The sequence below is a fragment of the Pteropus alecto genome, unplaced genomic scaffold, assembly GCF_000325575.1.
Source record: "Pteropus alecto unplaced genomic scaffold, ASM32557v1 scaffold20, whole genome shotgun sequence".
Classification (NCBI taxonomy): Eukaryota; Metazoa; Chordata; class Mammalia; order Chiroptera; family Pteropodidae; genus Pteropus; species Pteropus alecto.
Genome location: NW_006436298.1, coordinates 11507671 through 11533761, shown reverse-complemented (window position 1 = coordinate 11533761; position 26091 = coordinate 11507671). Strand labels below are relative to the sequence as shown.

The following is a 26091-nucleotide window of genomic DNA, read 5'->3' as shown; positions in this document are numbered from 1 at the left end:
TCTTGGCTATTGTGAATAATACTGCAACAAATATGGGGGCACAGATATCTCTTCAAGATAGTGATTTCATTTCCTTTGGATATATACTATGAAGTGGGATTGCTGGATCATATGGTAGCTCTCTTTTTCATTTTTTTCGAGGAATCTCTGTACTGTTTTCCATAGTGGCTACACCAATTTACATTCTCACCAACAGTGTACAAATGTTCTCTTTTTCCACATCTTCACCAACACTTGTTATATCTTGGCTTTTTGATAGTCATTAGAACAGATGTGAGGTGATATCTCATTGTGGTTTTGACTTGCAATTTTCTGATGATTAGTGCTGTTGAGGATCTTTTAATTACTTGTGGCCATTTATATGTCTTCTTTGGAAAAATGCCTATTCAGGTTCTCTGCTCATTTTTAAATTAGTTGGAGTTTTTTTCTATTCAGTTTGTATGAGTTCCTTGTGTATTTTGGATATTAACCCCTTCTCAGATATGTGGTTTGCAAAAATTTTCTCCCATTCTGTAGATTGCCTTTTCATTTTATTGATTGTTTCTTTTGCTCTGCAGAAGCTTTTTAGTTTGGTATAGTCCTATTTGTTTGTTTTTGCTTTTGTTGCTTGTATTTTTGGTGTTATATCCAAAAAATTGTCACCAAGACCAACATCAAAGAGCTTTCTCCCTATGTTTCCTTCTAGGAGTTTTATGATTTCAGGTCCTATTATAAGGCTTTAATCCATTTATTAGTTAATTTTTGTGAATGGCATTAGATAGGCTCCAATTACTTTCTCCTGCATATCGTTATCCAGTTTTCCCAACACCATTTATTGAAGAGATTGTCCTTTCCGCACAGATTATTTTTAGTTCTCTTGTCAAATACTAGCTGACCTTATATGTGAAGGTTTACTTGCAGACACGGCCTTGAGACCGGGTGATAGGTAAGGACTTACTAATATCATCTTATTGTTTCCTGGCTGTTTTGAAGTTCCCTAGTTCCTTTCTTCCTCTTTCGCTGTCTTTGTGAACTGATGATTTTCCATAGCATTATGCTTTGATTCTCTTTTCTTTATCTTTTGTGTATCTACTGTAGGTTTTTTTCTTTGTGGTTACCATGACGTTTATCTAAAACATCATATAGATATAACATTACATATCATATAGCTGTATCAGAACATATCACCCCACTCTCTCCTAGCCTTCAAGATTCTTTCTGAGAAATCTACTGACAGCCTTACAGAGATGCCCTTGTATGTGAAGATTTTTTTCTCTTGTTGATTTTAAAGTCTCTCTCTGTCTTTGATTGTAGACAGAGTTATTACATTGTGTCTTGGGGAAGATCTTTTGGGGTCAAAATTGTTTGGAGATCTATGAGCTTCATGAACTTGGGTGTCCAAATCTCTCCCCAGAGTTTGGAAGTTCTCAGCCATGATTTTTTAAAAAAATTTTGCCCCTTTCTTCTCTTCTCTGGGAATCTGAAAAAATATATAGAATGTTCCTCTTAATGGTATCCCATAGTTCATGAGAGCTTTCTGTACTCTTTTTTGCTTTGTTCTCCTCTGACCAAATAATTTCAAATGACTTGTCTTCTACCTCACAGATTCTTTCTTCTGCTTGATCCTATCTGCTGGTGATGTTCTATATTGATTTTATTTTTCATTTCATTTATTTTATTTTTCAGCTCTAGAATTTGTTTGGTTTCTTTAAAAATAATTTTTATCTCTCTCATAAACTTCTCATTTTGTTCATGTATTATTTTCCTGATATTGTTGAATTGTCTTTCTGTGTTTTCTTATAGCTCACTGAACTTCCATAAAACAACTATTTTGAATTATTTACTGGACAAATAGAAGATCTCCATTTCTTTGTGGTCACATACTGGAAAATTATTGTGTTCCTTTGGTAATGTCATGTTTCCTCGGTTTTTCATGCTCCTTGAAGCTTTGTGATGCCATCTTTGCACTTGAAGAAGTCACCTCCTCCAGGCTTCACTGACTAGCTTAGGAGAGAAATACCTTTTGGCATCCTTGTTAGGGATTCTGAAGCTTTTAGATCTTTTCTATGTATACTCATGCTTCACACTTCTTGTTCCCTCTTGGATTGGGGGATTTCTTAATATTTTATACCTTCTCTTGATCCTGCAAAGCCAATCTTTGTGCTGTCAGCCTCCCGTTTACTTTTCCTTGGGCAGTGCTGAATGTTCAAGTTTGTGCACTTGTTCCCAATTCTGCAGGCAGGCTGGCTTTCTGCATATGCTCAGTAGTTTTCTGCAAAGCCTCATTTCCACCACGATCAGGGGCAACACACAGAACCAGCCATAGGATATGGGCAAAGTGTGCAGGGCACTGGGAGTTCCCATGGCCTGTGACGGGGATCCATAGGTTAGTCATTTGCAGCAGCCTGTTGGCAGGGCTTTCTGATTGAGTGCAATTGATAGGATCCACATTCCTTTGATGTCTTCTGAGAGCTGCGGCCGCTGGTCTCTCAGCTGCTCCCAGTTGTGCATCACACTCAAGTATTCTGGATGGGGTGAGAGGAATGTTTCCCATTGGTGGTTTTCTTGCACACCTGAGGAAGCTAGAAACTCACTCACATGCTCTGTTTCCCCCATAAGAGAAATCATGGGCCAAGAAGGTCTTTCTTGGCATTGAGCTGTGCCACTTCTGGAGAGGGGTGATGTGGAAAAAATGAAGCAGTTTCTCTTACCCTGTTGAATGCATGTAATATTGGATATTGTTGCTCCAATGATATGCTGGGGCTTCTCTGCTGGACTCTCAGAGTCCCACAAAGGCATTCTCCTTATGGGTGATTGGCTAAACCAATGTCCTTTTGGGGGAAGATGGTAGAAAATTCTTCTCTGCCATATTGATGATGTCACTTCCTATTTTTATTTTTAATTGTAGTAAAAGACATAATATAAAATTTACCAAATTAATCATTTTGAAATGTTGAATTCAGTACTGTTAAGTATATTCGCATTGTTATGTAACCAATCTCTAGGACTCTGATAATTATTTTTGAACCAGATTTCCTTAGAACTTATTCTTTAAGTTTACTCAGTAATAATTTGTATGTGATTATCTGTTACACTTCAGTTATTTCTTCTTAAAATGCAAGAATCTTCTCAATGCTAATTTAAAGTCTACTATAAGTTCCTTGGGATCAGATGCTATATGGTTTTTAAATTTTTTAAATTTTTTTTTAAATTTTAAAGTTTTGTGTATTTTTCTCAGTTTCTAACACAATGTCTCATAGTGTATTCAACTTCCTTTGTTCTTTCTTATAAATTTTAGAAGCATCTATCTGTAAGAAATCCTCTTAAGATTTTCATTAGTATTACCATCTGGGCCTGGAGTTTCTTTCCAGAACATTTTAAGCTGTGAATTCAATGTTGCTAATGATTATAGGACTATTTATGTTATCTTTCTGAGCTTGAATGAGTTTCATTAGTTTGTGATATTTGAGAAATTGGTCCATTTCATTGAAGTCGTTAAACTCATGTTGTTTATAATATTCTGTTATTATTATTTTAACATCTATAAAGTCTGTAGTGATATACTCTCTTTCATTCCTTTTATTGCTGATTTGTTTTTTTCTCTTTTTCTCTTTTTCAGTCTTGCTAGAGATTTATCAATTTTATCAATCTTTTAAAAAACCCAGATTTTGGTTTCATTGATTTTTCTCCATTCGAGTTCACTGACTCTTCCTTTGTAACTTCTATTCTTCTGTTGCGTCTATCCAGTGAGTTTTTTTTATTTTGACTATTGTATTTTTAATTATAAAATTTATTTTATTTTATATATTGGTGGGTTTTTTTTGCTGAAACTTTCCATTTTAACTTTTGTTTCAAGAGTGTTCAAGTCTTTCTGAGATAATTCCAGCATCTGTATCATCTTGTCTTTGGCATCTATTGACTTTGTTTTCCAATGTGAGTTGAGATTTTTGTATTTCTTCGTATGCCATGCAATTTTGGATTGTATTTCTTGACCGTTGGAATATGAAATCCAAGAAAATATTTTATTTAAGTCCTGTAGAGAATATAGGTATTTTTATTTTAGTGAGCAGTTTGCTAGGTTTAGGCATTAAGTTCCAACCTTCCTTCTCTGACTGTGGTTCCAAAGTTGGTTCAGTTTTAAAGCCTTTGCAATGCTATTTGAATTTGTCCTATGTGTGTGCTAGTAATTAATATTGGACTTGAGTGAAATTCTGTTAACTCAGTTGTCAATGTCTTTAGTATGCTAATTAGAATACCATCCACACATATCTAAGTAAGAAGACTGAACTCAGGAGTTTTTATAAAACTTTATGGGTTTGTTTTTACTTTGCATTATCTCTCTGATACTTTCTGGTTCTCTGGGGCTCCCCTTTTTGGATCTCTGTTCAGAAATGACCTACAGTGACGATTGTTTCACCTCTGGTGTTAATTGGTAAGAGGATAGAAAGAAGAGAAAAAAATACATATAGGCCTTGGACCCACAATCTTGCTGCCTTAATTCCATTGAATAGAGAGTTTCATTTACTTTAGAATTTTATCTCCTGCAGTATTGTATTGGTAGCCACTGTCACTGCTGCCACCATTGCTTATAGATTATCTTGGAGTCCATGGCATGAGAGAATGGAGAAAAAGGAGAACTCTCCCACCTCCCAGGGATTTTCTCTGAACTTTAAGGGTTCCTTTTCTGATTCTCAGCCAGAACTAGAGTGTTTCTTTTGTATTTTTCTCTGTCTGCATGACAGTGCTCACTTCCAGATTTGAGGCTGCATGAAATTCAGGCTGGGGGGATACTGGAGGAAGAAGAAATGCTGATGTGGTGGTGTTTTGAACTCTGATTTCCTTCCCTAATCTAACCTTTTCCAATCCTCAAAGAGCTGCACTATTCATTCTGTCCAGGTTTTATAGTGTTCAGTTGGAAATAAAAGGTATTATGTGTTGATTCCATCTTACTTAGAACTGGACTTCTGTTATATTTCGAGAATTTATTCTGGATATAAGCCTTTTATCAGATAATGATTTACAAATAGTTACCCCAGTTTATGGCTCATCTTTTCATTCTTTTAACAGTGATTTTTTTTTTAAAGAGCAGAAACATTAATTTTGATGAAATAGTATCATTTTTTTCTTTTTTGTATTGTGCTTTTGAGGTTATATCTAAGAAATTTTGCCTAATGCAAGGTCACAAAGATTTTTTTCTATGTTTTATTCTACAGGTGTGTATAGTTTTAGGCTTCACATTTACGTCTATGATCCCTCTTGAATTTCGTATATGGAGTGAGCTATAGAATGAAGATAATTAATTTGAATATGAATGTCAAATTGTTTTAGCATCATTTATTGAGAAGACTATCTTTTCTCCATTGATGGCCTTTACACCTTTGTAAAAAAAAAAAGTTGGTGTGTGTGTGTGTGTATAGTTCTATTTCTGGACTCTGTTCTTGTGTGTGTGTGTGTGTGTGTGTGTGTATAGTTCTATTTTTGGACTCTATTTTGTTACACTGTTCTATTTGTCTTTTTTTGTGGTAAAATATACATAATATTTATCATCTTAGCCATTTGTAAGTGTACAAATATTCTTTAGTGGCATTAAATACATGACCTGTTGTGTAATCATCACTACTATCTATACTGAAAACTTTATCATCCTTAACATCAATTCTGTATCTATAAACAATAACTCTCAATTCTCCCCTTACCCAGCTCATGGTAACCTGTTATTTCACTTTCCCTATGTATGAATTTGTATATTCTAAGTACTTCATATAAGTGAAATCATGCAATATTTGTCCTTCTATAGGATATTTGTCTGGCTTATTTCACTTAGCATAATGTTTTCAAAGTGCATCATATTGTAGAAATATTAAAATTTTATTCCTTTTTATGGCTGAATACTATTCCATTGTATGCATATTAATTGGAGATTATTAAGCTTCTTGGATTTATAAATTCATGTCTTTCATCAAAATTGAGACATTTTCAGCCACTATTCTTTCTGCCCCTTTGTCTCTTTGTTTGCCTTCAGAGACTACCACAAGTCATATATTGATCTACCTGAAAGTGTTCCACAGGTCTCTTAGGCTCTGTTCACTTTTCTTTGTTCTTTTTTCTTTTTGTTCCTCAAACTTGATAATTTCAATTGTCTTACCTTCACTACTTCTTTCTTTCTCTGATTAAATATGCTTTTGAACCCTTTCAGTGAATTTTTTGTTTTAGTTAATCTATTCTTCAGCCTCATAATTTCATTTGGTTCCTTTTTATAATGTCTTTGTCTTTATTGATATTCTCATTTTGTTCATACATTGTTTTCCTGTCTTTATCCACATCTTCCTTGAACTCTGAGTCTCTTTTGGACAGTTTTAAAAAGGTCTTTTGTAAACCCAATGTCTGGGCTTCTTCAGGGTCAGTTTCCATCAGTTTATTTTGTTCCTTTGAAAGGACCATCCTTTACTGTTTCTTTGTATGCTTGTGATATTTTTTTAAACTGGACATTTGAATTTTTTAATGTTTTAACTCTGGAAGTCATTCTCTTTGTTCCTCAGAATTTGCTGGGTTATTTTAATTGAAAGGTATCTTCGTGGTGAGGATTAGCCTGAGGTGAAAGCTTAAGATCTCATCAGATCATTTTTGAGCCTGTGTCTCTTGCTGGGCATGTGTGGTGGCTTTCTAAATTCCTCTATATCTGTGATTGCTTTTGAATGTCCTAATCCTTAAATGTCTGGCTCCCAAAAGGGGAAAAAAGGCAAGGGAAAAAACCCAAATGTACTGTCCCTTTAAATTTCCTGGAAGCAGCTTTAGTCAGTTAGGTTTGAAACAATGGTGGCCAGACTCTGTGCTAGCCAAGATTTTCCCTGGAAGCTGCAAGCTTTTAAATAGACTTCGGAGTTCCAAAATAGTTAGTCCAGATGTTTTCTGACAGTACAATTGTTGTCTAGGTGGAGAGATGGAGTCCTGATGCTTCCTACTCCTCTGGCTTTTCTGAGGTTACTCTAGTATAATTGTCTATAAAGTTCTTTCTGAACTGTCCTAAAAGGAACCAAGGAAGGAAGTGTTCATCCCGGATCGGTGCTTAAAAGACCAGAAGAGTGTTCCTTAGATCAGTAATGAGGCACTGGGAAAATCCTCAAAAGAATGTGGAAAATTAGAAGGAAAAAAATTTAGGTTACTTGGACAACCATGTTGCTACACTTGAAGATTGTCCTTCCAAGATGTTCTTGTGATGAGTCCTCCTTTTCCAGGGGCTAGTCTCTATTTTGGTCTGTCTTTAACTGCATGCAGACTGCAATTTGAGGCTAGTGCACTGAAGGCAACCTTCTCCTGACCCTTCCTTTGTCCAATGCACTCAAAATGAATACAAAGATGGATCATAGGGAATCCCAGTTCCCGTTCTCTAGGTACTGTCAGATTGGGCACCTGCCCATAACCAACATACCTTAGAGTGTATGGCCCTTCTTTATTGGTGTCTAGTACATTTGCCTTGATCCTAGAATGTCGTGATTTTATGTGATTGCTTTTTGAATCTCTAGTGCATCTGTGCCCAATACATGTTTATTGATTGGTTGGAATACTTGTGGTAGGCTCTCTGTAAGAATTTACTGCTAGGATCCTCATTTGAACCTAACAATCACATATGCAAATATATGTATGAACATTTATAGACATAATGTATAAGTAGTTCCTAGATCAGTGATTCTCAAACGCTGTTACTCATCACGACTGAGGAACTTTCTCCAAACTCTGATTCCTATGTTCTAACTATAGAGATTGTTTTAATAAGTCTGGATGGGAGCCAGGAATGTATATTTTTCAAAAAGCCTCCTGGGTAATTCTGATATGCAGCCAGAGTAGAGAACTACAACTCTTGGACTACCTAAGGAAATCTAGTAGTCAAAATAGAGGAATGAAGTGTCTTCTGTTCTTTAGGGAGATTCTGGGTTAGATGGTATAGCTTACAGTCAAGAGCACTAGTTTTGGAGTTTAGAGGTTAGGTTCCAATCTCATGGTAGCCACTTCCTAGCTGTTAGCCTTTGACAAACTACCTAGTCTTTCAGAGCTTCGGTTTCTTTATAAGATAGGGACTACAGGGTTACCCTGAGGATTTATGTAGCACTTTAGTACGGTACGTGTATTACGGCACACAAAAAAGGGCCAGATTTATTCTGGTGTACACATGTGTCTCTGGATTAGTCTGGATGCAGAAGTCTACTGAAGTACACCTTCTTCAGCTAGCTCTTTAGGAAACCAGGAAGCGATTTCCTGGTCTCCCAGCCAAGTGAAGGATGCAAAAGCCATCTAAGAGGAAGGGGAGTATTGGTACACACCTGCTTGCTAGGCTCGGGTGCTACGCTCGGTGCGTCCACTAGGGGCCGCTCCAGCTACCCAACTCAACGCGCAGACTAGGCGACGCCCCCGCGCGTGCTCACTCAGGGCTGCGCGCGCCTCTGAACTCCCGCTGCCGCTTTAAGCTTTCGGCTGCTGCTCCCAAGGTGGCTATCGCAAGCCAAGCCTCTGTGGCTGGGTACGGCAGCGCTGTGGGGACAAAAACTTCCCAGGCCTGTGGGCTCTGCTTTGCACCGCTTCATTTGGTGGGCAGATCTGGGGTGGCAATTATTAGCGTCTCCACTGCTCTGCTACCTGAGAGGTAGGAGGAGGCTGAGCCCGGCGCAGAGTTCCGGCTGACAGGGCCCTGAGCCCAGCGAGACGCCGTTGTTACCCGGATGTTGCGATGGCTGATTGGGGGAGGCCGAGAGCCTCAGGGACTGGCCGAGGTAAACCCCCAGGTGGAGCCTGCCTGCCCGCCCCTGCAGAGGCGTCTGTCTGAGCCTGGCTGCGGGGTCGGGAATATGGGGACCCGGGTGGGGGCGGGGCTTATGTGTTGGGAAGGCTCCGCGGCTACTCTACTCTCCGTCTTCCTAATTCTCCGTCTTCCCTGAGAATTAAATACAGTATCTCTCTTCCAAGAGGTGAGGAAACTGAAGCTCATGTGGTTCAGCTACAGGCTCAAGGACACTCAACTAGTCTTCTCCCTGCTTAAAACAATCTCATTTCAATTTTAAAAAAGTATCTGACTTAACAAACGGTGACTGCAACTTCATACTTTTGGTTTATTTGAATTGGTGTCACTTCCCCAAATCAACTGTTGCTTGCTCAGGAGATATAAATCGATTTTTTTTTTTTTTTACCCAATAACAAAAAAGATATAATTATTTTCAAAAGTAATAATTTACCTCAAAGTCAAGAAAGTGATCTTCTAATTAAATACTTTTTGGTTCTGTAGACAGACTTTCTTCATGGGCCTGAATAATTGAATAGACTGTAATGAGAGTTATATTTGAAATGTTGCAAATAAAGTAGTTTTGGAACCTTAAAAGTGCTGGGGTCTGGAATTTATTTCATATGCCACCAAAGACTAGAATTTGTGTTGAAATCCCTTTTATTTCTCATAAGAACTATTTTGTTAAAAATAAAAAACTTGGATGGTTGTGAGTCAGCAGCCTTACTTCAGTCTTAACTTCCTCATATCTTTGCAGTTGAGGCATATTACCTATTTTTTTTAAAAAAGTATTTCTTATTTGAAATTAGGCTTATTTTAGATAGACTGAAATTCTAAAGATTATGGAAGAACTGAGAAATTGAGTAGTCTGTATATGAAGTATATGACAGTTCTGTATAAACCCTATTATTTGATGAATCATAGACTTCGATTAATTCTGCCTTGCCTGGCAACCTTTCATTTGGGGGAAGTGGTATGTATAGTTTTCAGATTTCTCACTTTTGCTTTTCTCATCAGTAACACTGCTAGAAGGGACATGGGATAAATAAAAAAAATTACTGCTTTGGGGGCAGATTTTGTTTTGACATTTATGCATGTTAAGTTTTACGCTTCATGTAAAAGTACTTCAGTTGTATAACTGCTGTGAATTTGTGCATTATTACAGTCAATGATTTTTCCTAATTTATGCAAGAACTTTGAATCCAGGCTTCTAGTTTAAGCAGTGTTTCTCTGCTGCGATAATTTTAACTCTTAGGGGACATTTGGCAATCACAATTTGAGATGGGGGTGAATTTCTTTTGGCATCTAATGTGTAGAAACCAGGGATGCTGCTGAGCACCCTGCAGTACACAGGACAGCCCTTAACAACAAAGAATTTCATCTAAATGTCAATAGTATCAAGTTTGAAAAACTGCAGTTTTTAGGTTAAGAACAGAGGTTTTATGAAATAGTGTTGGGTTTGACTACAGAAATGGGGTTAATAAGCCCTACCTTATAGAATTATTGAGTTATATGCCGTGTGTGCCTTGCACGGTGTTTGGCATACAGGCTGCTACCCAATACTCTGTAAATGTTAATAGTTATCACATTATTGTCCAAAGTTGGATTCATTTAATTCATTGACTCTTTTATTCCTTCATTCATTCTTCAAACATATAATTAGTGCCTATAATGGGCTAGACAATTTTTAGTCTATATTGTATTTTACTCCTTTGACTTACAGTTTTGTTTCTGCCAAGTTTCAATGGAGAAACACCCATTCTAATATTGAGTTGGATTGGCCCATTAATTTTTTAGATCAGGTTTATCGAGGTATAATTTCCATAAAATAAAATTCACCCTTTCTGCAAATTCTTTGAGACTTGAAAATAATAAAATTTATGGTGTGGATTTGTGGTAAGAGAAATGTTTTTGTTAAATTGGCAGTCATTTTATTTTAGGGAAAATAATATGTAGTATTAGAACATGATATCTTATAGCTTTTTAAATCTTATATTCTTAGATGTATACCATGCAATATTTATTCCAGTATGGCTTTATCATAAAGCATTTTATCTCTTTTTCTCTTTTTTGTTTTGGCTTTTTTTCCCCCTCCATACAAGAAATCTCCTTTACAGACAATAGGTGAAGAACAAACCCAGAACCCCTATACTGAACTGCTTGTTCTGAAAGCTCATCATGATATTGTACGATTTCTGGTACAGTTAGATGACTACAGGTAAGAAACTCTGGTTGTCCAGTTGACTCCTATTTGGAAAGAGTTTTTAGGGAATTTAATATTAAAACAACTTCAAAATTAACTCATCTTTTCTAAAAATTTAAAACAGATCATTAGTAACATTTACTAGAAATTGATCTCTGCATCTTGACAAAATATGTATTTCAAGTCTTTTTTGCTCAGAAGTCAGGGTGTCATATTTGGTGATTAGATGGTTATTTTTGTTTGAGGTTTTTTTTTTTTGACAACTCGTATTTTTGTTAGTTTAGAGAAGTGTATGACTTTAAAATTTGGGTGGGGTTAAAACTATGTTAAGGTGAATCTAAATTTAATAAACACATATGGGAAATGTTTAAATATCAGGTACCTATGAGGAATGTGCTTTTTTAGTGGAAGTTAAGTATTTAATCTGAATTTTTTATTATTGATAAAAACCCCTTTAAAATCAATATTATTCAGCACAGGGAGTAGAGTCAGTCATATTGTAATAACTATTTTTGTTGACAGATGGTTACTGGAATTATTGTGATCACTGTAAGATATTTAAATGTTGAATCACTGTGTCGTACACCTGAAACTAATATAAATTGTGTGTCAAAAATTAAAAATTAAAAAAGTACATTATTTTGTACTTCCTTGCTAACATGTATAATATTGTGTTTAATATACTTGCAAATAGAGATAAAGGTGTGTAGGTCATAGGACTGTAGATTTAGCTTATTACTGATCTGTATATCTGTTTTTTGAAGCCTTAACTATGTGCTTATTCTTTGTTACATATATCACAATGACAATTATACAACTACATAATTGTGTAACTATTTGGTATTTATCATCCCCTATAGAACATAAACTTCATGAGAGTGGAAGCCATATTTTTCTTATTCACCACACTATCCTTAGTACATGGCACAGTGCCTTACATGTAGCAGGTAATTAATAGATAGTTAAATGAATTAATGAGTCCTCAGACTAGTAAGTGTACATGTTGCTTACTGCTATCTTAACTCCCTAACCCCACTTCTGTTGTCCTGATCAATTCTTCCACTATCATCTCTAATTGTCTCTTGCCTTTGATACTGTCCTTTTTTTTTTTGACTCCATAGGTGACTGCTACTGTGATTATTCCTAATTCTGACAGTCTCTTCTGATGTCTATTAACCTGTCTTCTCTCTGCTTTTATTATGTCTTTAGTATTTAGTTGCTCTTCCCATGTGCAATGCAATTCTACTACTACCTAGAATTAGGTCAGATTTTACAGGTTATGTCACAGCCCTGCACAACACTCCCTCAACCTCAGTCACCAACTGCAATCTCTGCCGTTTCTAGGCACCCACACTTCTGACCAACTGGCTATACATTACCTTTACCCCTTCAGGTTTGACAGTTCACTAGAATGACTGACAGAACTCAGGAAAGCACTGTACTTATGATTACAGTTTTATTATAAATGATATAATTGGGACCAGCCAAATGAAGAGGCCCATAGGGCAAGATCTGGTTGGATCCCACATGCAAACTCTGTGTCCTCAGGATTCATTACCCTTCAGCACATCAGTGTGTATCACTAACAGGAAAGCTTAGTCAAGCTTTGGGCATCCTGAGTTCTTATTGGGATTTCATACATAGGGATGATTAAATCATTCACTACATGATTGAACTCAATTCTAGCACTCCCCTGCTCCCCGCCATCCCACTTTGGAGGTCAGGCTGGTATCTATGACTTAAAAGCCCCAACCCTCTAATTACATGGTTGTATTTCCCACATGGCCAGCCCTATCCTTAAATTGTGTAGGGGCCCACCATGAGTCATCCCATTAGCATAAACTCAGGCGACATTTGAGGGGCCCACCTTCCAGAAACCAAAGACAAAATCCAGCCAAATTATTATACAACAACATGCTCTTCACCTTTGCCTGAAAAAATTTGCCTCATGTATATATTACTAGCTTATCAACATTATTTTACTGTTGTGATATAAGCCAACCAATCAATAACATGTTAACCACAGTATAATAACCTTCAGCCTTTTTGGTAATATTTGTTGTAGTATGTCATAAGAGATACTCTATTTAGTCATATCTTTGAAACTAAACATCTCTGGGAAGATAGAATATTAGGCGGCTAAAATTTTCTTGTACCATATTTTATCATAGTAAATTGCTAGATAAATTAAAAATATCCGAAATAACTTCTTACACCATAATCATTAATGTTTGGGCCTTAAGGAGTCCTCAGATCATTTTGTCTAAGAAAGTTAAATAAAAAATATACAGTATACTTTTAGAATGTGGTCTTTAAATTTTTATATAGATTAACTGTTAAGATTCCATGTTCATTGCTGTCTGTCCTCCAAAATGTCTTCTTGGCTATTTTTATTACATAGAAGAAGAATCTTCAGAAAAGGTTATTTTATAATGATCATTGTCCAAAAGCTGACATTTGATTATATTTTTCCCCACAGTGGTGCTTGTGTATATTTCAGTTGTTCAGTGATACAGTAAATGTTCTGTAAAAAGTAAAAAGCTATAAATGATTGTATCAGTTATCTATTACTCTGTCAAATATCACCCCAAACTTAGTGGTTTAAAGTAGCCACTATATATTTAGCTCACTGTCTTAGCTCACTGTTTTGCAGTATGGCAATTGGGGCTAGGCCTCAGTTGGGTAGGTTTTTTTTTTTTTTTTTTTAATCTGCACCAGGATCAACTGATCTTGGTTAGGTTCACTTATACATCTGTGGTCAACAGGTAGAATGGTTGGAGCTAGCTGGTTCACAGTGGTCACAGCTGGGGTGACTGGAGGTCTCTGTGTGGTTGCTCAAGTGCATGTTCACATAGTGATCATGGAGTTCTAATACCAGCAAAAGGGCAAGCCCAATGTAAAACTTTTCAAGTCTCTGTTTGTATCATGTTTGTTGCTATTTCATTGGCTGAAGCAAGTCAGGAGCTGTCACAAATTCAGTAAGTGGATAAATAAACTTACCTCTTGATGGGAGAAAGAACTATGTCCTGTTGCAAATGGTGGCATAGGGAGGGAGAATCATTTGTGGCCATGATTGCTATCTATCACAGTGAAATCTAAATGTCCAGAATAGATGAAAAAGCCTACTTTTTGGCTTTTGCAGTAAAGTGAAGATATTGCTACATGAATCACATTTAATTCTTTGTACTTAAGTCATCACTATGTCCATATTTCCATATAACCAGGTATAAAGTTTTTCAATCAGTCACAGACCTATAGAACTTGTGTTTTGTTTTAAAAAATTCAATTCTAGAAGGTACTGATAAAAATAAAAGAGTCATTATTGGTAGCAAAGACATAAAAAATCTACAAACTATATAAATATTTATTATAAACAAGAGCTCAACATATCCTTAATAGTTTAGAATTATCTTTACCATTGCATGTGTATATTATTTATGCATTGTCAAATTACCAAATACCTTAAATATTTTATCATTATAGTTTTTATGTTTTTTTTAGTTCTGTAGACATTCTGGGTTTTTTTGTCAGCTGCTATAATCCAGGTTTCACGCTTCAGATCTTTAGATAATATCAGTTTATTGAGAATTTTGCAGAAGGATTTTCTTGTTTTCTTGGTGGCTCAGCTAAAATCAGTGAGTGGAAAATTTTCTCAGATTGGTTTTTGAAGATACCAGATAAATCCTGTATAACCTAACAGACAGCTGCCTTTTCTTTTCTTCTTTAGTATTTCTTAAACATGAAGTGAGGGTCATATTGATTGGGAGATCACTAAAGAAGGCTAAGCCTCAGCAAGAGTCTTCCAGAAAATGGACTGTGCTAAAATTGCATGTAACACTCTAGTATCTGACACATTAAACTAAACTGAGTTCATAACACATTTTAAGAATAGTTTTCTCTGTTGCTCATTTGACCATTCCTTGCTACTCCAGGAAACAGACAAGGTTATGTAGGATGGTGATCATGACTGGAAAAGAATCAGGTGACCCATGAAATGCCAGACTGGAGAACAAAATGTGCCCCTAGGATGGCTAGTGAAGCTGTATATTCGCAAGACAAACTAAACAAACTCAGTACGGTATGACAGTTCACTAACAACAAATAATATGTTACATCTTTAAGAAAATATTCTTAAGCTAAGAGTAACTTTTTCACTAACATTCAGAGAAAAGAAATCAATAGTCAAGATGATTTAGATCCTCCTAATACCTGGGCTCCCTGAGAAGCAGACAATAAAATGGAGTTAAGCATGCAGAAGATTTATTGGAAACATCAATGAAGGGAAAAGAATAGAGGCAGGATTGGACAAGGGAAGCTGTCTCAGACTATGATGCAGTTGTGACAAAGTCTCTGTAGGCCCAGTGGGGAGCTCAGGAGGAAAGAATGCCCTTTAGAGCTCCTCACTCCTCCTTCAGAGGAGTCTGCTTTGGGTGGAAATAACATAACTTTTTGCCCTACTTTGCTTAGTCATTGGCTGAGGCTCAACCAAGAACGTGTCCCTGGCTTCCACCACTTTGCTTAATCACAGTGGCTGGGGGCCAACTGTGATAGTATGATTTTGGCTTGAAGGCCGAAATGGACCCTGAAGTCAGCAGCTGGAGGCAGATAACCACATTCCTCACAGCTGGGCAACTAGTCTTCTCTGTAAGGGATATCTGTAAATCAAGATCTATACTGCCTTTTCTATACAAACTTTATCTTGGGATCAGTAATAATTGATGAGAGGAAATTTCTCTTTATAGAAGAATTCAAAGAATCAGAGAATTGGAATATTGTAATTTTGCAGCCTCTAATAGAATAACAAATTTAGGCAATGGCAATTAACATTACACACACATACACACACAGCACTGCCCCGCCCCCCCCACCAGAAATTATATTTCCTGGTGGACTATACAAATTGGCTATGAAGTGGCCTTACCAAACAGTCAAATTTGAATCTGATTCAGTCTCCAGATCTATTTATCAGAAATACAGGGGACAGAGGTGTTTGTTAAATGGCAACCCAGGAAGGTAGCTAGCAAAATCCAGACTGTGAGAACTCTGTAAAACAAACTCTTAATTGCAAGGAAAAAATTATGAAGAATCAATAGAATAAAAGAAACTTTGGAAATATATTGACCAGTTACAATGTATAAACCTTATTTAGATCCTGGTTCTACTAAAAAACTGAGACAATCAGAAGAATTCGATCACTGATTGGGTATGTGGTGACATTAAGAAATTAAATGTCGTTAACTAGTTGTGATATAAAAGAGTTCTAAAAGATACATACTAAAATATTTACTGATGAAATGAAATATAGTGACTGGGCTTTGCTTCAAAATAGCGTGTGGAGAAGGGATTGTTTGTGGTACAGATAAAACAATGCTGGCCATGAGTTGATAATTACTGAAGATGGGTGATAAATACCTGAGGATTTTTGTTATACTGCTTCCACTTTTATGTATATTTAAATTCTCCATAATGAAAAGTAAAAAAAAAAAAAAAGGATGTACATATATTTGTTATAGAGGAAATAAAAATGCCAGTTTAAAAGGTATTTTATTACATAAAATAAAACTTAGATATTATTAGATGCAGAAATTACACAGATGGACATGAACATATTAGCTTAATAAAGTAATAACTGGCAAAAACTGGATTAAAGGACATGGCATTGGTATGTAACCACAGTAGGTTTCCTAATACTTCACCCAGAGTTAGGTAGACTTATTCACTGAATCACTGGTGCAGCTGGACATCTGGAAGCCTCTCATTCAGATGCAGGCTTACCTCAAAAACAAAAACAAAGCAGAATGTTCCCTCTCCATGAACAGACAAATTCTCAGACAGAACTCAGAAGGGTCTGAACAGAGCATGCTCCATTCATTCTCTCAAACTCATTGATTAGATCAGTGGAGGAGGGAGAGGCTAGGGATGCTTCTCTAGTAGTAGAAATTCCTTCGTGGAAACTTGAGCTCAGGGAAACGGAGGTTCCCCCTAATAGAAGTCACAGGAATTTTTTGCTATTCTAATACTTGTAAACTTGATATGTAGTTTAGCTTTGTATTTGTGATTTAGGGGAGGGAAGAATTTACCAAAGGTTTTACTTTTGCAAAGACCATGGGACTCTTCCCAGCTTCATTCTGTTTGTGAACTAAAGAAAGGTCTTAGACATTCAGATATTAAAGTTGTTAGTATTTACATTTTTCTTAATGAAAGAATCAGAGACATTAATGTGTATAGCTCCTGAAAATGCTTTGAAGTTCCTTTCAAGTTCTCTTACAAGTTTCTATCTATATTTCTCTAATTTTCTTCAAGTAGTTCTAGCATACAACTACTTAGGTAAAAATCTATTCTAAATGAAAGTTTTACTATTTTTCAGTTTTGTTTGGTTTCTGGTATTATAGTAGCATTTTCAACTTTATTTTAATTGTAAAAAATATATACTATTTTAGTTGCATCATGTATTAGAAAGTACTTGTGGGTTAGATGGGAAGTTAGTTAACCACAGGGATTTTCTATATTGTCGTAATAGTCTATATTTTCCCATTGCTTTATGGTTAGGTAGATACTGAATACAGGAAGGTTTAGGTTTATGGGCTTTACTTTTTATTGTGTCCTCTAAGGTTATATTTGCATCTGTAGCACCTTTGACTTGATTGAAATAAATTCACATAAGAACTATTAAATATGCACTTAGGTAATAGACATAGGAATTACTTGTGAAAATATTTTATTGTACAAATCTTTGTGAAGTTTTGCTGTGCTTTGAGCCCATAGTTGGCAAGGATGAGAGTATTTTCTTTGAGATATTCAAAGGGCAAGTGTTTAAAGGGAATGATTTCTATAAATTAGAATAAGTAGAAATGAGATTTCTCAGTGGATACATGATCTGGACCCTGTAGCATTACTTAGTAATATAGACTGTGAACTTTTCAAGGGCAAGAACAGTCTCACTGATCTTTACTCTTAGTGTGTGTGTGTGTATAATTATTTAGTATTTAATATATAGTTAGTGCTTAAGTATTTTTTGAATGAGTGAATCATCGACTCACAATAAATTAGGTCTCATAATCATAGGGAGAGGATGGAACATTCTAGAAGCTCTGTTAGGGGTCTTCATTAAACCATGCTTCACCTTGTTAAACTTGTTTTCATACATTTCATTTTTGCTTAGTCATCTAATTATGTAGTCTTAATGAATATTTTTAAAGACTTGGTTTCTAGTTAAGAAAACTTGAAGGATATGCATAAGAATGGGACAGGAGCATGGGAAAAATAAAAGGAATTTATTGTGTGTGGTTTTCTGGGTTTAAAAATTTTCAAATTTCTATTTTTGTTGTGACAATATATTGATACATTAGTAGTGATAAAGGCAGCAATAGAAATATACAAGAGAATTAAAGGCCTGAATAATCTACCAACTGGGTAATTCTGAGCAATAAAAAATTCACTGTGATTTCATGCATTACTATTGAACATTGTTTAGATTTAACTTTGTTCACTACTGATTGAATTAAAGTTTGAGGTGAAATGCTTTATACTTCATTTCTAAACTCTCAACTGTTGTTCAATCATCTCTCATTGTGAACTCATGAGATTCAGCCATGATGAAACAATAATGAGGAGTTAAAATTCAAGGTTAGAAAAAAGATATTTTAAACCTGCAGTCTTCTAAAATGGAGAAAAACAATTATGAGAGTTTCAAGAATCAATAGAAATCGATGTTCTGAGTAAGGAAAACCTAAAACTTTGAGTCCTGCCCTCCCACCATCATTATACAAATAAAAAGAAATTAATAGGTCTAGAAACATAAACCATTGCAGGTTTACGTCTAGCAATTAGTTTTGATACTCAAGGCATTGATTAGAATTATAATTTAGGAAATGTATGTAATTAAGCATAAGAAATTATATTTAATTTAAAAATGATTTTAATCTTCAGATCTTTTATATATTTCATTCTGAAATAAGAATAAATGTTAGGCATAGATTTTAAAATAACTGTATAGTTTTTAATTCATTACTTAAGAAGTTTTAAAGGTCCTTTTCATTAAAGAGATATGTAGTTCTATATTAAAGTATTATTAACAGACTTTGTCAGACTGTATTTGACCAATTTCCTATCTCCTGGGTAATCTTTTAGCTCCTACAGCAGGCAGTGTAATCAAAGGGTTTTGAAATGGGTACTGAGTATAGGAATTGTCAGAGCCAGTGAAGACAACAGTTAGTATGGGATTTTGAAACTGAGTATGAGAAATTTGAACTTGAAGCTCAGTTTGGAGTGTTAAGGAAAGTGTTACTTGTCTGTAGTGAGATTTTATGGATCTTATATAGGGGTAAAATTCATTAGAACAGATACTCTCAGAAACAAAGTAATTTTTGTGTCTTAGTGTATCAGTTCTCTACTTTTCCCTGAATGATATATGTATGGCTAACCATGTTTACTTTAGTGAAGACTTTCAGAGCATACCCAGATTTTGTGAAACCTAATAACAATCTTGCAAGGAAGTACAAGTTTTCTAAATGCTGTAGCTGCTAGTGGAGTATTATTAATGGTTGTTAACTCGAAGGAGTCAGTTACATGCACTTCATAGCTGGCTCTCTATAATACCACTTCTTTCTCTCCTATTCAAAAAAGCAAACCTGAATTCAAGTGAATAAAGTGATAGTATGGGAACAACTGCTTATCTGTTTTGTTTCATTAAAGGGTCACTTACAAACTTGTGTACTGCATTAATAACAAATAACTTGATATGCTTACAGTGTGATCGCTGTATGCCACTGCGCTGGGACAGTGCTTAAAAACAGTTCTTTCTTGATTTTATTGTAATGCAGTCACTGTGACGAATATTCCTGTGTAACAAATTATTATTCTTGATAGTGTCACAGATATCTTCCCTACAAAATATAGGTGATTGTTTCTTTACGTATAGTGAAGATAGGCAGATAAAGGGGAGCGGTAAGCTATAACTGAGTTCATCACAGCTCTTTTTTCATGCTATGAAACAAACTTCCCTTTACCTCTTTGCATTTCAAACATTTTCACTAAAAAACAAAACCCTCAAAAAACCCCCAAACCTTCAAAACCAAGAACATAGTATTCATATAAAAAGACTGAAGAGCTAAGAGGGATTTAAAGAGAGATCTTGGCTTTAAATAGTAGATTTAAAATATTTTTACAGATAAAATAATAGAAATAATGAACTTATCTAAGGACATGATTTCTTTGTTCCACTCCTGGACTATCACTTCCTATCAGTGAAGCTGTTCCTCAGCTTGGCTTCATGACACCTAAGTCAGAGTTTAATCATGTCATTTTAAAGTAAGGAAGGACTTTAAAGATCATTTACAGATCTGCATTCTAACATTGCAGTTTATTCATTGTAACACTGTAAATGGTCTCATTTATCTTTGGATTCTCAGTACTTGGCATAAAACCGAGAAGTTATTCCATCAATATTTTGTTAAATCAGCTTAAAGAACTTAATCTGCATTAATATTAGTAAACCAGAATACCATTAATAAGATTTGATATTTCTTAGTAATCTTAGCACTTAAATATCATTAGTGATTTTTTTTCTTGACCTTTTTTCTCTAACCAGGTTTGCATCTGCTGGTGATGATGGAATTGTAGTTGTGTGGAATGCCCAGGTGTGTATTGATTTTGTGTGGATTGTGTAATAAAGACATGACTGTACAGTTGAGTATGCATTCATAAACACTATCTGGGAATATACCTGCATGTTAGTAGACCGATACTAATACTTGAAAAGGGACAATTAGGATGAATTCATTTAAGATGAGAACCAATATTTCATAAGAGTTATTTAATTAGGATTTTGTTTCTGAGAAGCAAATACCATATTATGAAAAAAAGTTTTAATCTTATTGAACAAAATCGAAGTTATCAATAACTGTGCAGTGATTCTGAAAATAAATCAAATGTTGATTTTTGTGGGAGACATAATTTTAAAATTGTTTGATTGCATGATATTACATGCTTCTCATGTTTGAATTTAATAATAATATAATAAAAGGCATGTTTTTTTCAAAAATATTTAAAGCTTCACCAAATTTCTCCTGGGCCTCTTTTCCTGATCCTTTGATGCTCAAATTATTCTCTTTGAACTATTTATCTTTTCTCTTGTTATCTTTTCGACTCTGTCAGATCCTCATTTTTCAATGGCTCTGCCTGTGATTAAAGCAGTTCTTTAACATTATGTTCCCTACATTCATGAAATGCTACAACCTTGGAAAGATTTGCAATTTGTTATATTTACATTGTATTTTTGAATGTTTACTACTTGGGAAATCTGTAAGAGACTGATGGATGAAGACTGGGTGGGAATAGCTATTACTGTTAAATAGAAAAAGACAGAATGGAGGCTGACGTTATGAGTGGTGGCTATATTACTGTTTGTTGTTGTTTTTATGCTGCCTGTTTTTCCTTCCACAACTTTATAACTGTGGAGACTTAGATAACAAATACTTGGATAATGAGGACTTTCTATTTTTTTCCTCTCGATTAAGTTACTGATATTTTTATGCTTAATTTATCCAATTATAGTCTTAAAATCATATGGAAAGAATATCCTTTAAATTTCCTATAAAATATGCTATAAATAGTATTTTCTATTACAAAATAATTAAAATTGTTTATGCTACTCTGTCTGCACCTGTTTAGATTCTTTTTGATTACTTAAATTATAAGATCTAAGTAATTTCAAATAGAGTATATATATTTTCTACATGGCGATTCTTCTTAATGTTGTCATTTAAGATTATTTAAATTGTAAAATATGAACCTATTAACATTTTTATTGGTATTTCAGACAGGAGAAAAACTTTTGGAACTCAATGGACACACACAAAAGATAACTGCTCTTATTACATTTCCTTGCTTGGAAAGTTGTGAAGAAAAAAGTCAACTGATCTTGACAGCTTCTGCTGATAAAACAGTTATTATATCCTTAAATCTGGAAGAGAGAGAAATAGCTATAGTGACCCAAGGGACCAGTAAATACATTATTAGTCTTTAGCCTCTTTAAGTCAGTCTGTACATTCCTGTTTTGCCGAAATGTTTCGTTCTAGCTTTCATAAGACACTTCTTAAAAGCATTAGGTAACTGAAAAGTATTAGACTGGAAATAGCAGGTTAAGGTTTATTATTGATGGAAACCCCACGACTAAAGCTGTTCCTTCCAGTTACCATTATGTTATGCAAAATGGAGGAAATGGAGAAAGAGGGCTTAAGGATACTCATTATCTCAGTTTGCTTTTGAATTTAGAGAAATAAAGGTGAGTTGGACTGGAGCGTAATTCACAGTTTTTTCAGCTTATTGTACAGCAAAAGAAACTTAATGGTCCCAACCCATAAGAACCTTTTGAGTGACCCAGTCTGATAGAAAAGTGAATTACCAATTGCTCTATGTTCAATATTAATGTTTAATATTTAAAAATAATTTTTAAAAGTAAGTTATCTTTCTTTTCCTTATACTTTTAGTTAAGAATTTAACTAATTAGTAAAGTTTTATAAAGTGCTTATGTGTGCAGGCATTGGTTTTACATATGTTAATTCTTACAATAAATATTTTTATTCTTATTTACCAATAAAGGCAAAGGAGGTTAAGTAACTTTTCCAAGGTCTTGTGGCAAGTGTAGGGCAGAAGGCAAAGCAGTCTGACTGCAAAGTCAGAGTTCTGAACTACTATATAATATTGCCTTTCTAAAATATTTTCCTTAAACAAATTCAGCTCTTTAATATTTGTATGAGGAATTGGATTTGTGAAGGCCATAGCCAAATGTTATGGATAACTGTCATCTTTCATTACCTTTTTCCTAAAGGTATCATAGATTAGCTTAAAAAGTCTGTGCTTATTTGAGAATTCTGTTTAAACAGATTCAATCATTAGTGAAGTAAGTTTCAGAGTAAGCCCAAAGGAGTCAGTGTTTCTCAGGCTTCTGTAGTTTATGACATACTTTAAATGAGCTTATCAGCTGAAGTGATTTCTAAACATTGTGAATAGGTGAAAACATTTCAAGAAAAGATTAAATGGGGATAACTATATTTTGGGTGATTACAGTATTACATAAAAAGGGTATAAAATTCACTCATGTTAGAATATTTTTATTACTACTGCTCTATTGAGGCAAATATTTTATGGACTAAGGCTCTATAGTTTTTGTTGTTTTGGTTTCAGCATCACATCAGTATAATCTCTGCAAAAGTAGAATTTAAAATCTTTTTTATTGGACTATTCCTAAGATACTATAATAATATTTTGAGGCAATTATTAAAATTACTGTTATAGTACGGAGATGAGTAGTTGGGACAGTATCAGTATAAACTTCACCTGTAAATGATAGTATAGTCATTTCCTTTGCTGAATGATATTTCTTGTTAAAAATCATTCTAGACAGTTCTTTTACTCAGATGAATTCTAAATTTACTCTGCTTGGGCCTTCACTATTAACTAAGGGTAGATTTTTAAATTTTTGTCAAGTGATAGGCTTAAAAGTTCACATGTACATATGTACTTATACATATTTGATAGGTAAATGTCTTCCCAGACATGATGTAAAATTTATATCTTACCATAGGAAATGTGAAAAATTAGAAAATCATTATATTCCTTAAGTCAAACTAACTTTGGACATTTTATGAGAGGTCCTCTAATTATCTTAGTATATATGCAGGTAATAGGAATACACTATTACTCACTTTTTTGAATCAGGATAACAGTAGTAAATTATGCCATGTGCATTGAAGGAGCTTTCGGTAAATATTAATGGATGTGGTCGTGTTTAGTTTAAATACTTTATGTTAAATACTTATTAGATTATGGTGGACTATTTTGGAGAATAAACCTTAAAATTTAAACAGTCAAAATACTTAATGCCTGTAATGGTTTAGTTTTCAGATCATCCATTCTGTTGGCATTTTTGAATAGTTTGGTAGTAAAATTTTTCTTAAACTTATTTTAGATTGTAGGCCTGCTACAATTAGTTGATGACTTACTGTATGAATTAACTTTAGTAATATAAACATTAAATATTTTATGCTTTATTTTCTTCCTAACTATGTAACATTTGTGATTTAATTATTAGTAAAGTTATAATTAAGATTTTAAAATTTAGCTTAGAAATTATTTCTTAACATAAATTTAGGTTTGGAATTGTGATACTGGCCGACAAGTTCAGAAAGTATCGTGCTTCCAGTCTACTGTAAAGGTAAAATCTTAAGCAGGTATTTTATGATAATGTTTTTGTCTCAGAGAAAATTGTTTAGTAAGTTAGATGAAATTACTTTTGTAGGTTTTAAAAATTATTTCTTCCAGACATACCTACAGTTATTTGATTCTTCTAAGATTAGAGTTTTGGGAGCATATAATGTTTGAATTTGAAATTAAGAGTAAAGGACAAATCTCTACAGCAAGATAAGGAAAAATGTAGTACTAGTATGTGTTTAGTAGGTAGTTTTAGAAAGAGACGACTTGCAGAAGTACTCTATCACAGTAGCTAGTCTGCGTCTTTATACTTTGAACTAAAATTGTGGAGTTATTTGTTCCTCAACCTTTGCCTTCTATAAGTTCATAAAGATAAGACATATCAGTTCCAAAACAAAATCTTATATGATTAATTGGTTGTTACTAGCAGGTTCATTCATTTTACAGATATGAATTAGGGTTTATTATGTGATAGGATCTCTGCTGCATGTTAGAGAAACGAATTTGGATAAGACTTGGTTACTTTGATTCCTACGGAAGAAATGACCTTAAATATTCTCAGAAACTGCCACTGTTTTTCAATAATGTCAGCAAGTTTGGGGAAAGATACTAGTAAAATGAGATGTTCCCTCATTTGCTTTAAAGATAACTGATTTCTAAATTGGAGTGAACACTTTTTAAAAAAAAAATGTAAAAAGAATTGCTGTGTGCCAATTGTCAAGCATCTTATGCTGCTCTACTATTATCAATTTAGTAAAGTTTCTGGGGTAGAAAGCACCATTTACTATATGCTGTATCCATTTTAACAATGGACCGTCTTTGAAGAAGTCATTAAAGTATTGACTTGATCAGATCTTTATGCTTTATTGGATCTGAAAGATGTCGCTTTTAAATTCCTTAAAATATACTCTTGCTTTCTATCTTCAGTCATTGATTTTCAAATGAGAATACATGAATTGAAGGAACAGGGAAGGAGTAAAAATTTAGTGTGCTGACGAAATTCCTTTGGTGAACTGTCTTATGAACTATTCAGTGAAAAGTGTCTTATTCCAGTATGGTGAAAGTACCTATTAAAGGAGTTTATTGTAATGTTAATCGGTTAGGTAGTTGTATTTACTCCTGCTATGATTCCATTTCACATTAAAAAAATGTTAAAAATAGCATTTCACTCACTTTAATGGTTCAATCGTTCTTGAACAGATCATTTATTAAAGAAATTTAGATCCCAAATAAATGTAAAAAATACTATTTATTTTTTGAACTAGCAAAGTTTTTATAAGGGTTGGTATTAGCAAGGAGGTGGTGAAATTGGCATTTTATTACTGTTGAGAGTGTAAATTGATATGATCTTCTGGAAGGCAGTTTGGCATTATGAGTGAGCCTGAAAAAAATGATTACATGAAGTGGCCCAGTGATTCAACTTTTAGAAGACTCTTTAAAGGAAATAATAAAAATCTTGGGCAGAGAGTTATGAACGAAAATGTGTATTACAAATATATTTTATAAGTGGATGATTGGCAGTATCCTAGATGTCTTACAGGAAAATAGTTAAATTCTTGTAGATATATTTATTAAAAATGGTATTTCAGAAGAATAAATAGTTTTGAAAATGCTAAGAAAATGTCGAGTAACAAAAGCAGTATATTATCCTCAACAAAGTACTAGCAAATCAAATCTAACAGCATATTAAAAAGATTATACACTTGACCAAGTGAGGTTTAATTCAGGAATATGAATTTAGTTTAACATAGAACAAAAAACATGATGTCAGCAGATTCAGAGAAAGCATTTGAAAGACCCCAACACCTTCTCATAATAAAAACTACTCAACAAACTAGAGATAGTTGAGAACTTCCTCAATCTAATAAAGAGCATCTATGAAAACCCCACAGCTAACATGGTATTAAATACTGAAAGACTAACTGAA

General features: G+C 34.3%; 1 protein-coding gene across 1 annotated transcript in view; it reads left to right on the top strand.

Annotated features, from left to right (window-relative positions):
- Window positions 1–8399: 8399 nt before the first annotated feature.
- Window positions 8400–26091, top strand: part of WDR41 (WD repeat domain 41) — a 44384-nt gene continuing 26692 nt past the window's right edge. Inside the window, exons 1-5 of the mRNA XM_015590311.2 lie at window positions 8400–8744; window positions 10852–10967; window positions 20542–20590; window positions 21772–21903; window positions 24106–24168. Coding sequence (XP_015445797.1) covers window positions 8694–8744; window positions 10852–10967; window positions 20542–20590; window positions 21772–21903; window positions 24106–24168 — 411 coding nt within the window. The 5' untranslated portion in view covers window positions 8400–8693. The remainder of the gene's footprint in view (window positions 8745–10851; window positions 10968–20541; window positions 20591–21771; window positions 21904–24105; window positions 24169–26091) is intronic.